General features: G+C 42.7%; 1 protein-coding gene across 12 annotated transcripts in view; it reads left to right on the forward strand.

Annotated features, from left to right (window-relative positions):
• Positions 1-21842, forward strand: part of CCNY (cyclin Y) — a 174303-nt gene that overhangs the window by 116082 nt on the left and 36379 nt on the right. For 11 of the 12 annotated variants that reach the window (XM_006133021.4, XM_075922696.2, XM_075922695.2 and 8 more), the window contains 3 exons: positions 1333-1407; positions 10566-10600; positions 20639-20739. In XM_006133021.4, coding sequence (XP_006133083.2) covers positions 1333-1407; positions 10566-10600; positions 20639-20739 — 211 coding nt within the window. Of the gene's footprint in view, positions 1-1332; positions 1408-10565; positions 10601-20638; positions 20740-21842 lie in introns of those variants that run through there. The other variant, XM_089776774.1, reaches the window with a different exon arrangement.

The following is a 21842-nucleotide window of genomic DNA, read 5'->3' on the forward strand; positions in this document are numbered from 1 at the left end:
TGTGTTGGAAGGAAATGGCAAAAAGAGGACTAGCCAAAAGGGATAAGAATGGGAAAGAGAGGAGAGAAGAGAAGGTAAGAAGTTTGGCTGAAAAGCCCAGTGAATAAGTTGGGGGAAATAAAGAAGGCTAAGGAGATACATAGAAAAGTGAAGGTCCAGCTTGGGGGAGAACATAGTCACAGTGGATCTGTTGGAGGAGGGAAAAATGGGGAGAATTATTTTTCGGTTGGGAGATATTACCTGACAGAAAAGTAGCAACCTTCTTAATTGGTTCTGAGGCAAATGAACCCGGTGTGGTTCACTGTCCCATGCAGTGGCACTTAAACCACAGCAACAGATAAGAACGAGAGACCTCAACAGCATGGGGTGAGAGCCAGCTGGCTTTTAGCTCAGAGGGTAGAGGCTCCTATACTAAACTCCGGAGGTCCCAGGTTCAGATTCACCCAGAAGAGAAGACGCAGAGCTATGGAGGTTGTGCTTAAAGAGGAAGCAAAAAAGATTAGAGAATGAGGTACCTGTTTTTACACTGTGCTCGGATTAGTTGGCCAGAAGTAAGGTTTATGAAGAAATGGTGACAGGAGGGAGGAAGGGGGGGATTTGGGGCAGATGAGTTTGAGAGGGTGTTAACCTTGCCAAGGAAAATGATGCTTTCTGGAAGTTCATGTGTGTTGTGAAAGGAGGAAGCAGGTTGGTAATGAGGTAATTTGTGACCTGGTACTACAGGGCATCCTTATGATTATCTTGGTGCATTCTTTTTAGAAATGAAGTAGCCACAGGAGGCAATGTGCCATTCTGTGACTCTTCCTGTGGTCCTTGTGATAAGTTAGTTTTCCAAAAGTGTGGCCTTTTTAAACACACTGGTCTAGAGTAACTTGTTTAAATTAAACATCAATAGTTGTTTGTTGTAATCACATGTAACAGTGGAAAGCCATCTACTGTCCACATGGCTCTATATAATTGTTATACTGTATCTAATTCTCCTATATTATAGGCAGAAAGCTCTATTACTGCACTTGGCAAAAGCTTTGGGATGTGCAAAGGAAAGGAATGAAAAATGTACAACTCTTGACTTTGTAATACACACTTTTAAAAGCTGCTTGTCTTGCATCAATCCGTAGAAACCATTACACTGAAGGCCGCATCCCCTTTCTGATGCAAACAGTCCTGATTCCTCTGGGGACCATTTGTGTGACTAAGGGCTTCAAGACTGGGCCTCAAGATTGCATATAAAAAAGTTACAGTAAAACAAATTAATCGGTCAGTTTTAATAAAAAGAAAATCTGCTTGTTGCATAAACATTAACGTACTGTAACTTTGTTTCTTCCTTTCAAGATTTGAATATGGAATTCAATCCATCGGATCACCCACGGGCCAGCACAATATTCCTCAGTAAATCTCAAACAGATGGTAGGTTACTGGATTTACTACAGTTTTCTCTGTTCAGATTATTTCTAAACTTTTCATGCGGTAATCTCTTGGGCAGTTTAGTTGAATTGATTGTCTCTGATATCAGCCAAAGACTTAAATATAAAGTGGGGTGGGAGGCTTTTTGTTTTTGTTTTGTTTGGATGTTTTGCCATGCTTCAGGAGAACAAGACACAACAATGGCAGATAGGTGTGGCTACACGTAATTGGCCAGATTGTTAGTTCATGTAAATTGAACCTATGTTGATATACTCCGACTCAGTGGTTTTTTATTAGTAACTAATGCATGGTAAGGCAACAGTTCCCAATTGCTGGGCGGACCTCGAGCTGCTGGGCCGCAGCAGCTGTTGAGCGCTGGCAGGGGTGGGGTCTGGAGAGCAGGGGGTCCATGCAGCTGGAGAGCAGCACAGAGCTGCTCTGCGTGGCCCTCCTGCCATGTAGGGAAGCGCTCTTCCATGGCCGGGAGGAGACTCTGCGCCATGCGGCCCTCCTGCTGTGCGGGGAATCACTCTTCTGAGGCTGGAGGAGACCTTGTCCCTGCCCAGCTGAGAGGAGGGGAGGACATGCCTCTCCCAACAGCTGTGGTGGGAGGAGGACCCTAGAGCCTCTGAGATGTGGGCAGCACTGCAAGACTAGGTGAGCGGGGTGCGGTAGGCACTGGGGGCTCCAGGGACAGGGCTAGTCCTGGGGGGTGCTGGAGGCTGAGCTAGTAGTGAGGGGTCTATGGGTGCAGGGCTGGCACTGAGGGGCTCTGGGGATGAGGCTAATATTGGGGGCTGGCAATGGGGCAGGCTCGGGGGGGTGCAGTGGGGCTCAAAAGAGGAGGCTGATACTGGGCATCTGGTGGTGGTGGGATTCTAAGGGGCAGAGGGCTGGCACTGAGGCATTTGGGATGGGGGGCTGGCACTAGGGAGGTTGGTGCAGGGTACTCTGCGGTTAGTGGCTGGTGCTGTGGAGTAGGGGGCTCTAGGGGCTAGGGCTGGCACTGGGGACTCTGGGGGCTGGGCTTTTGGCAGACTGGTAATGTTTTAAGTGCATATTTATCATTTGCATAATGAATATACAAATAAAATGTTACTGGTCCACCAAAAGTTTGAGACTGGGTTTGCCAGTGCCATCAGTACCAAAAAGGTTGGGAAGCACTGTGTAAGGTATGATTCTGCTTTCTTTATGCAAAACAATAAAATCTAAGCTGACTTCAAAGTTATTCTTGCCTGTGAAAAGACTGCAGGATCAGACATATAGGTATTGATCTTCTCTCTAATTTATTTGAATCCTAACCTACTAATTTTTTTTTAATTGTCACATCAAGATTGTTAAAATTGCCTATCCTGCAAACACCTGAGCTCTTGCAGAAGTTAACACCTGTGAATTATCCTGTAGAGTAGACCCCATTGGACTACTGCCGTGTATCAAGTCATGCGGATGAGTTGGTTTGTGACTGAAGTCATCTGTTGGACATAATCCTTAAAGGTCTTATTTAATGAGTCACCATGTTGAAATCATTTGGACCCATGGATATACAGAGAAGTGCACATAGGGCCTGAAGCAAAGCCCATTTAAGTCAGTGGCAGTCTCTCCATTGACATCAGGTAGCTTTAGGTCAGGTCCATGAATAAATGGTTACAGAATTGGGCCCTGTAGAGTATTGAAAATTGCAAGTTCAAAGCACATAATTGAGCTACAAATACTAATAGGTAAAAAAAAAATGGTTCTCTACAACTGGGATACTCCTGAAGTCAGCTAGAGGTTTTGTGTCAAGACAGAGTGAAGTGGAGGAGACTTGTAGATGACCTATGCTCCACTCCGAGTACAAGGGTTTAAGAAGTGTCTGCCTTTTAGTACAATTGTCTTTCAGTGAGCTAGCTTTGCAGTTCTTGTGCATCCACATAGCTTAGCTGGACCAAAGGCAGTTTAAACCAGCTGAGGATGTAGCCTGATGTTGGCCCCATACAGGTTGAAAAATATAAATGACAGTTCACATGAGCTCTCTGGGTTTTGAAAACCTAAATATTTTTATTGATCAGCATGGTTTGACAGTGTCTTTTATTTGTCCGGATTTTTTTAAACTGAGAGGCAAATATAACCTGACAGAAATTAAGTCTGTTTTTAAAAGATCCTCTTGATGTGTCCTGCTTGAGTGAAGTCATGAATACAAAGCCCGTTATTTTCTACCCAGATTTTCCAAGCAAATTTTCTTTTGTTTATTTCGTTGTGCGTTCTCTGTTCTCCTTTTTCGGCAGTATATGAACTCTGTTTTAGATGTACGAGTAAATAAGTATCAGAGGGGTAGCTGTATTAGTCTATATCTCCAAAACCGGCAAGGAGTCCTTGTGGCACCTTAAATACGGACAGTTTTATTAAAGCAAAAGCTTTCATGGATCAAAAACACTTTTGTCACTTGGTCCACTCCATGCATCTGATGGAGTGGTTTTTACTCACTAAACTTTATGCCCAAATAAATCTATTAGTCTTTAAGGTAACCTAGGACTCCTCATTGTTTTTGAATACGTGATACTTTTCTAAGTTTTTATTCAGCTAAGTGCACATTTGTGTATCAGAAATTCTAGTGGCATCTTTTTCAGTTTTTATTTTTGTTTTCTGGTAATTTTTAAAATGGTCCTCTTCAGAGAAGATGCATTTAGACCCAGATCTGTAGTGGGTTGTGTGTGGGTACTCTTCTGCTCCTGGAGGCCTGTTGACTCCATCTGCCCAGAATGGGGCCTTAATTTAAAGCCAGGAGCATGTTGCTTTGCCATTGATTTGCTGTGAGATTTATGTATGTCACTTAACCACACACATCACCCGGCATCCTTTCCTAGGTTTGGCAATCTGTAACTTGGCTGTGGTGACCCTTACATCAGTGGTATTATGAAAGTGCAAAGTACTAATTGAATGCAAGTATTGTTTTTAGAGCTGGTTGAAGTGATGAAAAAAGTCATTAAAAATCATGTTTCAAAATATTTGATCCACTCTACTATCATTGTTTTATTAAATAAGCTCAGAGAACTTGTAGGTAAGGTCCCATGGGAAGCAAGACTGAAGGGAAAAACAACTGAGGAGAGTTGGAAGTATTTCAAAGGGACGTTGTTAAGGGCCCAAAAGCAAACAATTCCGCTGTGTAGGAAAGATAGAAAATATGGCAAAAGACCAGCTTGGCTTAACAAGGAGATCTTGCATGATCTCAAAATAAAAAAGGAGTTGTATAAAAAATGGAAACTAGGACAACTAACAAAGGATGAATATAGGCAAGCAACATGGGAATGCAGGGTCAAGATTAGAAAGGCAAAGGCACAAAATGAGATCAAACTGTCTACAGGCGTAAAGGGAAACAAGAAGACCTTTTATAAATACATTAAAAGGAAGAGGAAGACCAAGGACAGGGTCCCACTGCTTAGTGAGGAGGGAGAAGCAGTAACAGGGAACTTGGAAATGGCGGAGATGCTCAATGACTTCTTTGTTTCGGTCTTCACCGAGAAGTCTGGAGGTGTGCCTAATGTAGTGAATACAAGCAGAGAGAGGGTAAGTTTAGAAGATAGGATACACAAAGAACAAGTTAAAAATCACTTAGGAAAGTTAGATGTCAGCAAGTCACCAGGTCCTGATGAAATGCATCCCAGGATACTCAAGGAGCTGATAGAGGAAGTATCTGAGCCTTTAGTTATGATCTTTGAAAAATCATGGCAGACAGGGGAGATTCCAGAAGACTGGAAAAGGGCAAATATTGTGCCCATCTATAAAAAGAGGAATAAGAACAACCCAGGAAACTACAGCCTGATCAGTTTAACGTCTGTCCCAGGGAAGATAATGGAGCAGGTAATTAAGGAAATCCTATGCAAACACTTGGAAGGTAATAAAGTGATAGGGAATAGCCAGCATGGGTTTGTGAAGAACAAGTCATGCCAAACTAATCTGATAGCTTTCTTTGATAAGATAACGAGCCTTGTGGATAAGGGAGAAGCGGTGGATGTCATATACCTAGACTTTAGTAAGGCATTTGATACGGTCTCGCATGATATTCTTATTGATAAACTAGGCAAATATAACTTAGATAGGGCCACGATAAGGTGGGTGCATAATTGGCTGGATAACCGTAGTCAGAGAGTTGTTGTTAACGGTTCTAAATCCTGCTGGAAAGGGATAACAAGTGGAGTTCCTCAAGGGTCTGTTTTGGGACCCGTACTGTTCAATATCTTCATCAATGATGTAGATATTGGGATAGAGAGTACGCTTATTAAGTTTGCAGATGATACCAAATTGGGTGGGGTTGCAGCTTCTTTGGAGGATAGGGACATAATTCAAAATGACCTTAGCAAGTTAGAGAAATGGTCAGAGGTAAACAGGATGAGGTTTAATAAAGAGAAATGCAAAGTGCTCCACTTAGGAAGGAACAATCAGTTCCATACATACAAGATGGGAAGCGACTGTCTAGGAAGGAGCATGGCGGAAAGGGATCTAGGGGTCATAGTGGACCACAAGTTGAATATGAGTCAACAGTGTGATGCTGTTGCAAAAAAAGCAAATATGATTCTAGGTTGTATCAAAAGGTGTGTTGTAAGCAAAACTCGTGAAGTCATTCTGCCGCTCTACTCTGCACTAGTTAGGCCTCAGCTGGAGTACTGTGTCCAGTTCTGGGTGCCACATTTCAAGAAAGATGTGGAGAAATTGGAAAGGGTACAGAGAAGAGCGACAAGAATGATTAAAGGTTTAGAGAACATGACCTATGAAGCCAGACTTCATGAACTGGGCTTGTTTAGTTTGGAAAAAGAAGATTAAGGGGGGGACATGATAGCGGTTTTCAAATATCTAAAAGGGTATCACAAGGAGGAAGGAGAAAATTTGTTCCTCTTGGTTTCTGAGGACAGGACAAGGAGTAATGGGCTTAAAGTGCATCAGGGGAGGTTTAGATTGGACATTAGGAAAAAATTCCTAACTGTCAAGGTGGTCAAATATTGGAATAAATTGCCAAGGGAGGTGGTGGAATCTCCCTCTCTGGAGATATTTAAGAACAGGTTGGATAGACATGTCAGGGATGGTGTAGACAGCTTGGTCCTGCCTTGAGGGCGGGGGGCTGGACTCGATGACCTCTTGAGGTCCCTTCCAGTCCTATTATTCTATGATTCTATGACCTATGAAGCCAGGCTTCATGAACTGGGCTTGTTTAGTTTGGAAAAAAAGATTAAGAGGGGGACATGATAGCGGTTTTCAAATATCTAAAAGGGTCACAAGGAGGAAGGAGAAAATTTGTTCCTCTTGGTTTCTGAGGAACAAGGAGTAATGGGCTTAAAGTGCATCAGGGGAGGTTTAGATTAGACATTAGGAAAAAATTCCTAACTGTCAGGGTGGTCAAACATTGGAATAAATTGACAAGGGAAGTGGTAGAATCTCCCTCTCTGGAGATATTTAAGAACAGGTTAGATAGACATCTGTCAGGGATGGTGTAGATGGAGCTTGGTCCTGCCTTGAGGGCGGGGGGCTGGACTCGATGACCTCTCGAGGTCCCTTCCAGTCCTATGATTCTATGATTCTATGAAATATAAAAAGCTAAGTCTTTTTGTAATGTGGAGGCTATGAGAAACTTTAAAAAATGACAAATAACTTACAAAATCAGCCCAGTTAGTTATGCAGTTCCTTACAATTTAGAGAAAAGAAAGTGATTTATTTTTTCTCACAAAACAATGTCAACCTTGTTGAATGGCCTCAATCATTTACCAGCAGAGAGATAAAACCTCCTCATCAACCTTTTGATTTGATAATGATGAAAAAACAAGTGACCTTTTTATTTGCTTGCCAAATAAATCACTGTCCTTCAAATACTACTGGTCGTGGTGCCCAGAACAATAATATTTCAGTAGGCTAATTCAGTGGTCCTCACATTTCTTTTTATATCACGGACCGACAAACCCATTCACAAACTTTTGGTGGACTACTAACATTTTATTTGCAGATTTGCATATTTATTATGCAAGTAATGAATATGCAAATAAGATGTTGCATTTCCACCAACCTGCTCACCCAATGACCCTGTCTTGTCACGTCACGTCCCTCTGATCCTGTCCAGATATCTTCGATATCTTTAACTTATTTTAGTACTACTTATAAGGCTTTCTGGATGGGCTGTAAGTTGGACTGGAAACAAACTGTGTACATGCATGCGTGCATGTGTACTGTACACTGAGTTTAATGTGAAGGCTGTGGTTCATTGAGGATTTTAAAAGCCAGACACTGCAATAAAGTAATTTTTCCTCCTGTAATAATTAGGCAATATTTGACTGATTGCCACTTGAGTGTATTGGAAATCTCCCTTTTCATCAGTTAGATAGAGCTGCCTACGTCCATCACTTACATTAGGTCCTATTTTACTTGCTAAATTCAACAGTGCTGGTATAATAGCTGTCTTCAAAGGAAACCCCAGTTTATGGGATGAGGAGGAATAAAACAACTGTGCTCTGTTTTTATGTAGACCAGCCCACCGAACCATACCAGTCAATTCCATTTTTCCTCTAACAAGAGGAAATGTAGTTTTATTCCTGTACTAAATTATTTAGGAACTCTTCAATACATGAGAGGCTTTGATTGAAGTGTAATTATTAACCTAGGGGTATTGCCTTTTATCCTTTTGAAGTCTACCATTAAAACTGCCTGTGCACATTGCACAAAGGAATACTAAGTACAATAATAAAAAAAAAAACCTACCTCAATTTAATTCTGGATAATTAATTCATCCTACTGTACTAAAAATGCATTTTTAACAACTTGAATCTTTTTTAAAATGGGAACAGGTTGTTTTGCTTTAAAATGTAAAGACAATTAAGAAATTCTGGCAGCTCTCCCATATGTTAGTATGCCTGACACAATCCACCCAGGATGCAAGTTTTTGTAAAAATATGGGGGAAGTAATAGAAAAATGAACAGGGACTTAGTCTGAATGTCTAAACTGTGACTCTGAGTCTGTTCAGCTTAATTTCATCTTAAACCACTCCACTCTTGAACCCAGCTATTTGTGTTGTAACTAAGGATCTGGGGATACCAAATGATTGTTAATTAGAATGGAATCCACTTCTATGGTTTGCCCAAGGACACTATATCATGTAAGCAGTGCAAAGTGTGCTTGGGCAGCTGGTGAAGAATTCCCTCTGCACAAGGACACTGGTGGTGAAAAGCTAGGGGAAGTGGCTTTGCCGTCTTCTGTACCGGCTGTGATTCCTAGTGTGATTAGGGTGGCCAACTTCATAATTTTTGAAAACCTGACACTGAGTGCCAGACCTTACTCTTGCCCCCTACTCTGCCTCTTCCCCTAAAACCTTGCCCCTTGCTCTGCCCCACCCTCCACTCTTCCTCTCTCTACTCCGCTCCCACTCTTCATAACTCTGCTCTCTCCACCATCCTCCACCTGCCAGCTGAGCAGGGCTGTAAGAGTGGGTGGCTAGGCAAGGGTGATGGAGAGAGAGCCTGGTTCTGGGGGTGAAAGGTGAGAAGGGCAGGACAGGGCAAGGAGAAGCATTTGGGGTAGCATGGAGGAGCTGCCAGTATGTGTCTCTCCAGAGTAGCTCCTGCCTATGAAGCTCTGTGACCTGCAACAGGCAGGGGCTGCTCTGGCAAGGCTGGAACATCCCTTTTCTGTGATGGGGGTCTTCCAGCCCAGCACCAGTTTGGGGTGGGGTGCGCTTCAGTGGGCTGGAACGGCCGTCATCACTCAGCCCTCTTTAATCAGTTAACTATTAAACAATATGTTTACATCCCTGATTGCTAACTGGAGAATCAAGTTCAGTGAAGTTTACTTCCTTTAGGAAAAGATGAAGGGGGAAAAAAAATCTATCTGGGTCTTACAAAGAGAGACAATCTGTAGAGGGGTGTGTCGGTTTCCAACCAACCAGGATTGGAATAGGGTAAATGGCATGGGTGAACCAGCAATAAGTGCAGTCCTTCGGTAACCAGGGGATCATACAATGGTGAAGGCTTCAAATGATTTGGAGGGTGTATGAACATGGAAAAAGAAAAGTAGGGTTCAGTAAAAGCTGATAAACTGGAATATTGACATGGGAGTCAGAGGTGTGTTTTGTCACTAATTTTGTTGCATGCCACAACATGCAGTGTGAAGGTAGAGGACAAAGAGATGCTACTACATATTTAATTGTGTGCAAATAAAGTTTTGATGAAATACAGAATAAACTGTGCCAATTTTAATAATTGTGAAAGTTGCTTGGTAAAGTATCTGCCTGCAGCTTGTGAAAATGATTTACCTCATTTACACTGTATTATGCAACAGATAAATACTTTGATCAGATGTTAAGTAACTAAAGGATGGTAGATATTTCCTTAAATGTATTGTTTACTTACTTGGTGGAATAACACTCTGCTTGGAGATTTAGAATAGAACAGCATTTCAGCAGAAGTTCAAGCAGGTTATTAGTCACTCAGGATTCCCATCACCATATGTTTTCAATCCAATACAGTGAGTGAGCAAAACAAGAGTTCCAAATTGGTGGGATAATCTGCCCTAGACTTGTTTGGATGGTGAACAAATGTTTGAGGTTTTATAACCAAGTAATCTTATCTGTGAAGAAAAAGTGAGGAGGTTGTATGTGTGAATACCCTGAATATCATAGTTGATGAACACAGCTCCACAGGTTGGCTAAGGAAGGAGTTAAGAAAAATATTGACAAAAATTAGGCCAGGCTATAGAATCAGTTGTAACAAGCGTTTGTCTTACCATTAAAGTTTATTTAAACTTGCTTCTTTGGTTGTAAACATTTTGTTTGCTATCAGTTATCATGCAGTATTCACTCTTGTTATTTAGGATTTATTCACTTGAGTAGTTCCATTGTCTTCAGACTAACTACTCAACATGAGTAATGGCTGTAGAGTTGCACCAAGTGATTTTAGGAGGCAGTTCCAGTGCATGCAGTCTTAGTGAAATATCCAAGCAGATGAGAATTTATCAGCTAGAACAATGCAGAATTTAAATGCTTTTAAGTGTGTAAGTGTGAGAGGTGTTATTTCTGTGCTCAAATGAGTGAATTTGGTTAGTGTTACACATATACTATTTTGCAATCAAAAGTAGGAAGATATGTAAGAGAAGCTTAACTGAGACAAATGCAGTCATATAATATTTCTATTTACATTTTATGTTTTTGCAGTGAGAGAAAAACGCAAGAGTCTCTATATAAACCACGTAAGTGAAAATGTCTCCCTATGCAGCTTTCTTTATTGTTGTTGGTATTATGCAGGACTAAGAGTCTTTGTAAGTAAATCATTGTGTGAGAGAGTGTAATGTTACCCCTGGGGATTGAACTTTGGGACCTCAGTATGTAAAAGCATGAATCTTTGCTATTTGAGCTACAAGACCAGATGCTTTAGCTTGGATTTAGTAGTATTCACACACACCTGTATATGTGCATTAGGTACTAGAAAGAACAGAGACATACTGTGCTAGTGAGTTACAATATTACTTCAGATTGATCTTTTTATGGAAAATTCAGACTTAAAAACTAGGGATGCAAACATTTCTTTAAAAATGTAACCCAGTAACTGCTAAAAATCATACTGTGGTCTCTGCAGTAAAAAGCTTAAATACTGATTTAAGCTTTATACTGCAGTCCACAGCGAAACCTTTCCAGGAACAGGGATGGCAGATGCTGCTGCCGACTGCTCCCAGGGAGGTGGCTTTGCTGTGGGCTCTGCAGCCAGCTCCCAGGAAGTGCGGCCAGATCTGCCTCTGACAGGGGATGTTGTGGAGAGCCCTGCAGAGCTGGAACAGCCCCCTGCCTACACCGGTGGTGGGAAGATGCTCCAACCCTTACAAAGTTAACTAGGACAGGTAAGCCTCACTGATTAAGGGTGAGGCTTACCAGTTAAACCATTTACATCCCTATTAAAAACCTCTTTGCAGTGTGTAAGCTTCTATTATGTAGAGAGTCTGTAGAATATCACCATTATTTATGAAAAAGCTATTCTGTCTAAACTGATGGCATGCATAGTAGAACATATATTTAATATATGGTAAATGTTGGAGTAGTTAGATGTCTTAATATTTATCCTTTACCTTTTTCTTATTTCTGTTCTTTTCAAATAAATCTATGGTATAGCTACTTTCATTGGTATTAAGAGCAAAACTCCAGTTGACTGATTTCGGTACAAGATTAGGAACTTCACTATCATGCTTTGTATTTCCATAGCACCTAGTAATGGATCAGGGATTTTCACCAGTATAACCAACAATATTAGCAAGCCCAAATATTCAGAATGCATAAGTAAAGTCCCATTAAATAATGAGATTTGTAAATAACATAGAATTGAGAGATTCTTTTTATAGGCCTTCTGGTTTTTCAGGATTTAATGTGCACTTGGATCACATTTGCAAGCTTTTCTGTACCACCATGAGGTCAAAAATTTACTTTAAAAATACCAGTGTTTCTTATGTAATCACAAGAGCTGAGGTTTTTTTAAAAAACAACAACAGTGTATGGCAAGGCTTATGATAAAATTGTGAGACTTAGCAACACCGGTACCAGCAAATATTTTTCTCCTAAAATACTAGTTTCTATAGTTTATCTGTATATCAGAATAGTTTGCATTAAAATTAGCTTTGAACATCATTTTATAACAATGAAAAGTACTGGTTTCTTGTAAATTTACCAATATGTGCTGAATAACTGCCAGTGGGCACATTAGTCCAAACCTTATTTTTTCTTTGGGTCCTTCATAGTCCAGACACAGCACAGCTTCTGACTTGCTTTGTCACTGCATCACTCACTATGGCTGTGTCTACACTGGCTACTTATTCCGGAAAATCAGCCGCTTTTCCGGAATAACTTGCCAGCTGTCTACACTGGCCCCTTGAATTTCCAGAAAAGCACTGACGATCTACTGTAAAATCGTCTGGAAAAACTACGCTGCTCCCATTCGGGCAAAAGTCCTTTTCCGGAAAACTGTTCCAGAAAAGGGCCAGTGTAGACAGCACAGATTTCTTTTCCACAAAAAAGCCCCGATTGCGAAAATGACAATCGGGGCTTTTTTGCGGAAAAGTGCATCTACATTGGCACGGACGCTTTTCCGGAAAAGCACTTTTTCCGGAAAAGCATCCTGCCAATGTAGACGCGCTTTTTCCGGAAATACTTATAACAGAAAACTGTGCCAGTGTAGACGCATCCTCTGGGTGTGATTTTTCACCTTGATCCTGGCCCACTTACAGCTTTAGGGGTAAAGTAGAATAATGGGACCCTACAAGCCCATCACAGCAGGAGGAGAATTCTTCTGTCAAAAGCAAAGACGGCAACCTCTGACTTTACATACTTGCCACTGTTGCTGCAGCTTTTACTCTTAGCCAAGCAAGCATTCGTTTAGCTGTATCTTGGATGTGTCTGAATATGCTGCAGTCAGTAGAAACATACCATTAGTGGAGCAGCACAAAATCTCAGCCCACGTTGTGACTTTATAGTTACTACAAAACCTTGCCAAAACTTTGAGAGAAATCCTCTTTCTCCCCTACTGACCCAGGAGGCATTTATATGTATGTGAGTGTGCCCGTGTTGTTTATTATTTCCTATTTTGTATTCCAAAGAAAAATAAAGACACTTTAAAAATATGTGGTATTCATTTTTTAAAAGGATTTTAAATGAATACTTTTAAGGCTGACAGCATGCTCCAGTGTGGTTTATGATAAGTATAAGAGTACAGTGCATGACAAACCATCAAATCTGTGTGGGACTGAGCTGCAACTCCAGGTGTATGAAAATTAAAGATTTCAGATAACCGTGGGACACCAGTCAAATCATTTCCTTGTGTAAAATGTCATTTCTGGCTAGAGAAGCAACTGCTTGGCACTACAATGTTGACAAGACATTAGTGGTGTGTGTACTGTATGAATGCATTGCTTACTGCTTGCTACACTTACTCAGAACCAAGGCAAATAAATAAAAAAGATGAAAGATTAACAGGGTTCAGTGATCCTTGTGCTTGAGCTCTTCTTATTTTGAGTACAACAGTGACTTTCAGTGAGAGATAGTTAAAGAAATGATATCAGAACTGCTAAGGGATATAGTGGGGAAACCTGGAATGGCCACAGCAGCTGGTTCACTATTGACAGTCGTTTTGAAAAAAGGCTGTGGAGATTTGCTAACTTGAGTTTTTGTCAGAGCCATGAAGATCCAGGATTGTTCTACTTGGACATACGCCAACATTAATTCACACTTTTAAAACATTGGAAAAAAATCACAATAGAACTAACATGGGCGTTTCTGGAAAAACTGCTACCCCTTTCACTTTGTTTTATTCACTTGCTGATTTTTTTTTTTAAATGGTGTTACATACAAAGACTATTTGCCAGACTTTACTTTGATGAAGAGTTAAATGGAAGACAGAGGTGGTGCAATGAAAAAGCCATCCACAAAGTTAAAACTGCTCTTTTTATGTAGGAGAGGAAAAAGTGTTCACTAGGATTCCATTAGTGCTTAAGGTAATCCTTCCTAACATACATAAATATCAGTATTCTGCCTTAATGTATGTTAACTAAATCCTTCTCATAAATTGTAAAGCTGACAAATTTTCTTGACAGCGGTTTCTTTCTTACTGAAAAATACACATATCTATAGGGGTAGAAACTGATAGACTGGTAACCAATCCGTGGGAATTAGCTGTGCTTCATATGCTTCAGAACATGAGGGGCAAGTGGCCTAAATGTTCAAAAGTGGCCTCTGATTTTAGGGATGCCTCAGTTGAGGAGAGCTCAACTTTATACCTTAGGGCAGTGGTCGCCAACCTTTTAAAGCACAAGATCACATTTTGAATTTCAGTGTAATTCAAGATCTACCTCAAACCCAAATACCCTTGCCCCACCTCCTTTGTGTCCCTTCTGTGAGGCTCTGCCCTTGCTCACTCCATCCTCCTTCACTTTCACCAGGCTGGGGCAGGCAGTTGGGGTACCAGAGGGGGTTCTACGTGCAGGCTCCGGTGGGGGGGTATTTTGATACAGGGATGCTTTGGGCTTGGGTTGCAGAAGGGGGTTCATGACAGGGGCAGGGTTTTGGGATGTGAGCACCAGCTGGGCATTGCTTACCGCAGGTGGCTCCTGAGTGGCGGTGCAGCAGGGCTAAGGCAGGGGCTCACCCATGCTCTGGCCCTGCACCATTCCCAAAAGCAGCCAGAAAACTCCATCTCAAGCCCTGTTGTGCCCCCTCTCTGTTCTGTGGAGATAGGATACAGCGTGGGAGAGGGGGCATCTAGACGACAGTGCCCCCTCCTTCCCTTCCCCTGCCCTGCACAGAAAGCAGGAGGCTCCTGGGGGTGGGAAGAGACAGCCCCAAAGCAAAATGCAGGAGATGTTCAGTGGGCTGAGGTGGGGTAGCTGAAGTGCTGGGCTTGATAATCTGTTGGCCACACCAGTCAGGATCACCTGTTAGAAGCTTCAAAATCTACCAGTAGATCCCGATCTCCAGGTTGGTAACCACGGCCTTAGGGTTTGATTTTCAGGGATATCAAATAATCTGAATTCCAGCTGAGGTAGCTGAGGGTGTTCAACACCTCCTAAAAATTGGACTTCAGATTCCTAATGTTGGGCACCCAAAATTGGAGATCACATTTGAAAATGTTGCTTGTTATAGGGAACAGTCAAGAGGACACAAACTCTGGGTAGATGTGTTACCTCCCTTGTTCAGAAGCTGCTTGTCATAATAGAAAGGAAAAGGCTTCTTTCTGGAATGTTTTTCCTCCACAATATCATTATTTGGTTTTAAGATTTTTATGTGATAGGACTGTTTGGAGCCACATCACATTCAGTTATGAGGGTACCACTTCTGGATGCAGATTTGCCCCATTCCAATGGATGTAATTGATCATAATATTGGATAGATGTGTTTTAGGGCTCATTGGCTATTGCCCGGACAGTTTTCTTCCTTTTGGGTTGTAGTGAACTACTTTGCCTCTGCAATTCATACTAGATGAGTCCTAAGACAGTAGTTATTTCTCTGCCAATTCACATCATATCTTGTTCAAGGGTAACTTTCACATGTAGACCGCTAAGCTGGCCCAGAAACTGTTTTCCTATGTCATAAAAACTCTTGAGATTTTGAAAAATGTTCTGGTCAGCATCAGGACAGAACTGATACTTTCTGATTTTTGCTTAAAAAAAAAAGACTGTTCCTCACTGATAAACAGCCAGTAGTTTAGTTTTTAGGGTAATCATCTGGGATGTTGAAACTCAGGTTCAGATCCAGCTCTGTCTGAGTCAGATACTGACTTAAATGTGAATCTTATTAGAGAAGAAATAGGTGCCCCAGGCGTGGATGGGGTAAAAGGAATTGCTTTATTGCCCACATGCATTTACCTCAGACATTCAACACAATGTCCGAATGGACACAAGTTGGCAGTAGTTAGAACCTTTTATCTATTTTAGAATGTTAATTCACACGTCTGTCACTACTTTTCCTAAACCTTATTTAGTAGTGTTTACTCCCATAAAATGCATATTAATAAGTAAATAATGAATACAATTATATAATTATTATTTATATAATTTCTAATTGAATCAACACTTTTATACTACAAACTAACAGTTACATACAGAGATTACAAGGAATTTGACCCTGAAGATATGTTATGCAGAGCCAAGGAGGATAAGCAAGAGACCTAACAAAATAGAGCAACTCCATACTTATCTGGTTTCCTAGGCTACAGAACAGAGAGAGAGCGAGAGAGAGCGAGAGAGAGAGAGCATGTTTATACATCAAAGGATAATACTGGTCTTGACCAGACCTTTAATCTATATTCTGAAACTACAAAAAACAAAATGAAAAGTCATGTTTAAGAGTAATGCTGTGGCTGACTCCTGAACCACTAATGCAAAGGCCATTTCAGGCCTATTAATTTTAATATACCCCAACAAATCTCTCACATTGCAGATGAGCACTCCAATCAGTAAGGTATTCGCTGTTCTTCAGTAAGGGTCTCTATCTCTCCTTTTTTTATCTTTTCAAAAACTGCAAACCTTTCCTGAAAAAAGTTAGTAGAAACATTTACATTCCCGCTTAATGTTGTTTCAGTAAATCAGCACTAACAAAAATAGTTCAATTAAAAAAAATTCCAAGCGAGCTCTATAGACAAGTAGTTAGCTTATTGGCAAGGCTCTGTGCCTTCCAATGACCACTTACATAGACCATGATGACAGAATGTGGAACCAAATGTGTCTTTTCACAGAGGAAATATAAAAAGTATAACTATATTTTTTTTCAAAGCCTTTCCTTTTTATGGAAGGGGGGAGTTAGTGATACTGTTCTGTCTACATATGTTCATTTTGTTCACATATTAAATAAAAGCCACTTCAAATGAATCAGATATTCTGGTGAACATCATGAATGTGAAATGCATTGAAGAGCCTAATATAGAAATATGAAATAGCAGCTGATAGGCTAAAAGTTGTACGTCACATAAAGCTTAGTCATTTCTTCCACTTCCTGTGATACCAAATAAGATATTTTACAGTAGTATTACTGAGTACTTTCACTTTTTAAACTATTACATATGTTAATAGCTTGAATTAAAAGTCCCCAGATTAATGACAAATGTATTTCTAAACTTCCAGGTATTTTGGAGTTTTGTTAATATTGCAGCTAATTTTGTGCTTTTGTACCAGATTTTGCACCCTTTCTAAAATTTCCAAGAAAATGTTAGAATATCCTGAAAATATATAGCTGATGTCAGGGGCCTTGACTGAGTGGGCAGGGAAGCTTTGATATCTTGAACAAAGACTTCCTAAGAATTGCATCATAAGAACCTGATGTTTTCCAAGTTGCAAAAGTCTTCTAATGCTTTTACCCAAACATAGAGAGAAAACGGGACAGGAGATACCTGCAATTTTTATCACTAGAGTTGAAGTAGTGCATGTTACCAAAGAAGCTCCATAAGTAAGGGTAGGTCTACACTAGCCCCCTAGTTCGAACAAGGGAGGCTAATGAAGGTGACCAAAATTGCAAATGAAGTGCGGGATTTAAATATCCCGCGCTTCATTAGCATGTTCCCAGGTGGTCGACATTTTGGAAATTGACTAGCCCGGAAGAACTGCCCGTGTCTACACTGGTAATTCGAAGTAAGAGGTTTATTTCGGAATCGCCCTTCTCTGTCGCGTATAGACGCAGGCAGTTATTCCGCGCTAGTCAATTTCCAAAATGGCGACCACCCAGGAACATGCTAATGAAGCGCGGGATATTTAAATCCCGCGCTTCATTTGCAATTTCAGTCTCCCTCATTAGCCTCCCTAATTCGAACTAGGGGGCTAGTGTAGACATACTTTTTCTTATTTTAAGGTATTAAGTCTTCATTTTAGAACTAGATTGCAATAATGGAGTGCTAGAGGTGCACTTGTAGATCTAGGGCACATTGCATAGACTAGGGAAAGGAGCGCTGAGGTGGGAGTCAGCATACCCTGGGCCATATCCTCAGCTGGTACAAATTGGCATAGTGCAGGGGTTCCCAAACTTTTTGACACGGGGACCAGTAAATCCATTCACAAACTTTTGGAGGACCGGTAATGTTCATTTGCATATTCATTAATAAAATGATGAATATTCAAATAAGTTGTTTCTGGTCCTCCCAAAACCCCCAGTGCCAGCTTTAGCAAAGCTTTTGATATGGTTGCCCACAATATTCTTTCCAGCAAGTTAAGGAATATGGATTGGATAAATGGACTGTAAGACAGACAGACAAAGCTGGTTAGACCAGGGTTTCCCAAACGTTTTACTTTAGCTGTAACCCTTTTTTTTCCAATACTGCTTTTTGCAGCCCAAAAATATAAACACATAAAAAACAAACTGAGAAAATACCAGACATATAACGTGTCTGGTATTTTCTCATTAGGTAAGTTGTATTATTATTAGATGTATCAGTTTGTAGTTTCGAACTGCCTGGCTGGTAAATGTGCTCAGGCTGCATGTGTGTGTCTACCAGCCAGACAGTTCGCAACTACTCGAGGGGTGTGTGTGGGGGGGGACAATAGAATCCCCGGGCTGGACTAACTCATGCGGGGGGCAAGAGGGGAACAGGGGCAGCGTCCCAAGATCTACATATGGCCAGGTCAGTCCCACTCCCCGCAGGCCGATTCATTCCTCCGCCCTGCTCCCCCCGCTGTGCCACTGGCCAGTCCCACTTCCCTTAACCCTCTCCCGGGCAGCCAGGTCCACTTCTCCTCCCAATCTCCCTTGGCCAGCCCCACTGCCTGTATCCAGCCCTCCTTCCAGAGGCTGCTTCTTCTCCCCGCCCCCATCTTCCCCGGCCAGCTCCCTACCCCTAACCTCGCACCCCCCGGCAGCCCTGCTTCCACCGGCCTCCCAGTCTCCCCAGCCTGCCCCGATTCCCCCATCCAGTGCTGCTTCCGGTGGCCAGCTCTCCCCTCCTCCTCACCCCAGAATCCCCTGGCACCTGCACCTTCCCTTAGCCCTGCACTCTCCTGGTGCCTCCCCCTTCCCTTCTGCCCTGCCCCCTTTGCCCTCTCTTTCCCTGATACCCACCCCCTCAGCACTCTCTGCCCCATCCCCTTCTGCCCCTCTGTGCCCTCATACATCACTTGCTCTATCCCCACCCCTTCTTTCAAGCCTTCTCCCAGCATCTCCTCCTCCAGCCCCCAATGCCTTTCCCCTCTCCTCTCCTCTCCTCTCCCCTCCCAGCATCACCCTGTCCCCCCTCCCACTGACACCTCCACTCCTTTCCCTCATTGTCTGCACTTGGCCCCCTGGCATTTGTCTGTCTTTCCTGCACCCTGTCCCTTGGGGCCTTCCCCTCCCAAGCCCCTTCTCCTTCCACTCCTCCCCCTCCGCGCAAGCCCGCCGCTGCCGCCTCCACCTCCTCCTCACCTCCGCGCAAGCCCGTTCCCTACCGTCTGTCTTCCACATTGCGGGGCCAGAGGCATCCCGAGCCAGCGTGGTCCCGCCACGTGCCTCCGAAGACTTTTAAAGTCTCGGGCCGTGACGTCACGTCAAGCCCGGGCGTCCTCCACGCCCACGTGAAATGCCGCACATGGGCAGCAGCAGGCGTTGAGGAGGAGCCGCGCACAGCGGGGACGCTCTGGGGGCAGGGTGGGAGGACACGCGGGGGGGGGGGGGCGCACCAGGCAGAACCGGGGGAGAGACCCAGCTGGCACTTCCGGGTTCAGGGGCGCGGGGCCCGAATTGGCCTGAGGCCGCCCCTGCCGGCAGCCACCAGCCATGCTGAGGCCCGGGCCGCGGCCCATAGTTTGGGAAACGCTGGCATAGTGTATCTATAATATTGCTGACCCAAGTCTCATCTCCTTAGTCATGCTACCATGCAGAAATAACAGATTGGGGAAGAAAACTGGAAAGTCATTAACTTAAAGATGCTGAGATGGTTATTTCTCTTCTTCCTTTTTTTTTTTTTTTTTCCTGGGAGGGCAAATGTCAGCTGCTTGTAAACAGCTAATCGGAAGACCTTGAGTCTGGCTCTCTTGTTACCTATTGCTCAATTTCAAACTGGCTCTTTTGGCCATTATTTTCCACCAAGTCTGACTGCTGCTCAGATAGTGGAGAATCAGGGCTGAAGTTTTGCAGAAAGCAAATTTTGTGTTTAAAAAAAAATTAAGTTAGTCACTTTTGGTTTTCAGACGTTTTACTTAGTGTCTAATTTGTTTTTCCGTCAGACTAATTTTCTTTTATTCATATATTGAAATGTTTTGTGGCTTGTTTTGGACTTTGTGCTCTAAACCTTCTCTTCTCCAAGATATTTTCCCCTTGTTTTTCCCCTTTCTCCCTCTATTATATAATCTTCAGTGTTTTATTCTTCTTCCCTCCCACCCCTGAACTCTCTCCATTACCTGTTTCACATCCATTTCTAAATCCCTTTTTCCACTGACGCACGTGCTCCTGTTCCTTTTGAATTTAGGACTGGAGTGCAGAACTTGCTCATGTTTTCTTTCTAAATGTGGATGCTGAAAATGTGTGGCAAGGCAGGCGGGGTGACAGAATGAATTCTTAGCTAGGTGTTCAGATTACTTTTGGCTTTTTGTGCTTTAAGGAAAGAATCATTGGGTGGGGAAATATAGTTTTGATATTTATTTACATAGGATTTTTTTTTGACATTTCTAAATTTCTGCAAGACATGTCCAACTTTGAAAGAGCAATTTCTCTCTCTTGCTTCTTAGTTGTAATACCTCCTCATAAAGAGATTTTTGTGTTATATAATTGCCATTGTTCTTTTGCATGTTATTTTCTAGCATCCTCCTGGGCAACTGAGAAGGAAATACAGTTCCTGCTCCACTATTTTCCTGGATGACAGCACAGTCAGTCAACCAAACCTCAAGTATACAATTAAATGGTGGGTGGTGGTACATTTTTTGTCTTAAATATATATATATTATAATTGTTTCTGAATGGCTGCTAAGCAGGTACTGCAGAGACCAAGCTGCAAAATAGTGGGGAAGGGGTGTGAGTGCGTGCAGTCATAAATGGATGTTGCAGAGGTAATGGATGGGATTTTCAGACTTATTTTACAATAATTTTTTATGATCTACTCCTTGTAGGGTCATGTCCTAACTCTATGGTCACCAACTCGTCGAACGCGATCGACTGGTTGATCGCAAGGGCTCGATCAGTTGATCGCAAGGCGTTTGGGCTCCCTTCCTCCATTTCTCCCCACCTCCAAGAAGCCCCACTATCTACCTCCAGCAACAATGGAGGTAGTGCCGGCTTCCTGTGGGTGGATGGAAGTCCTGCAGTTGTGCACCACTTCTGGTGGTTCCAGAAGTGTGCTGGCTGCTCCCCTCCCCCAGGTCTGTGGCGTGCTGGGAACTTGCCGGGGGGGGGGGGGGGTCGCAGAATTCCCAGTGGAGGCGCGTGCCGGGGCTTCCCGTTTTTTTTTAGTGGAAGAGCAAACATGCTCTTTCAGTAACCCCTGTATTCCTCATTCCATGGGGGGTGGGGGGCTTCCGAAAGAAGGGGTTTTTCTGACATTTGGTCCAGTCTAGACAGGCCAAATGTTGGAAAACCCTCTTCTTACAGAAGAATCGGGGGGGGGGGGGGGAGGGGAAGCAGCAGTGTAGAGTGTATAAGGGCTGGGAATAGCAAGTGATGGAGAGGAGGAGAATCGAGAGGGAGGGGCTTCAAGGAAGGGATGGGGTCTTGGAGGAAGGTTGGGGCGGTAGATCTTGGCTTATTCTGACATTTAAAAAGTGATTATGGATGTAAAAAGGTTGGAGACCACTGCCCTGACTTATCCATGCTGCACATGTTTTCACAAGAATGTAGTGATCAAGGGTTTTAATTTTGCAGCTTATCAGTTACCATGAACGGTTACACTGCACTGTGGACTCTGTATCAGAGCCTGTGGACATGCTGTAGACTCTGTATCAGAGCCTGCAGGGTGACAGCCCTGATAGCAGGGTGGGATCCAGGAGCCGGGCTCTGTATTGGAGACAGCAG

Source organism: Pelodiscus sinensis, chromosome 2, assembly GCF_052426305.1.
Source record: "Pelodiscus sinensis isolate ZL-2025 chromosome 2, ASM5242630v1, whole genome shotgun sequence".
Classification (NCBI taxonomy): domain Eukaryota; kingdom Metazoa; phylum Chordata; order Testudines; family Trionychidae; genus Pelodiscus; species Pelodiscus sinensis.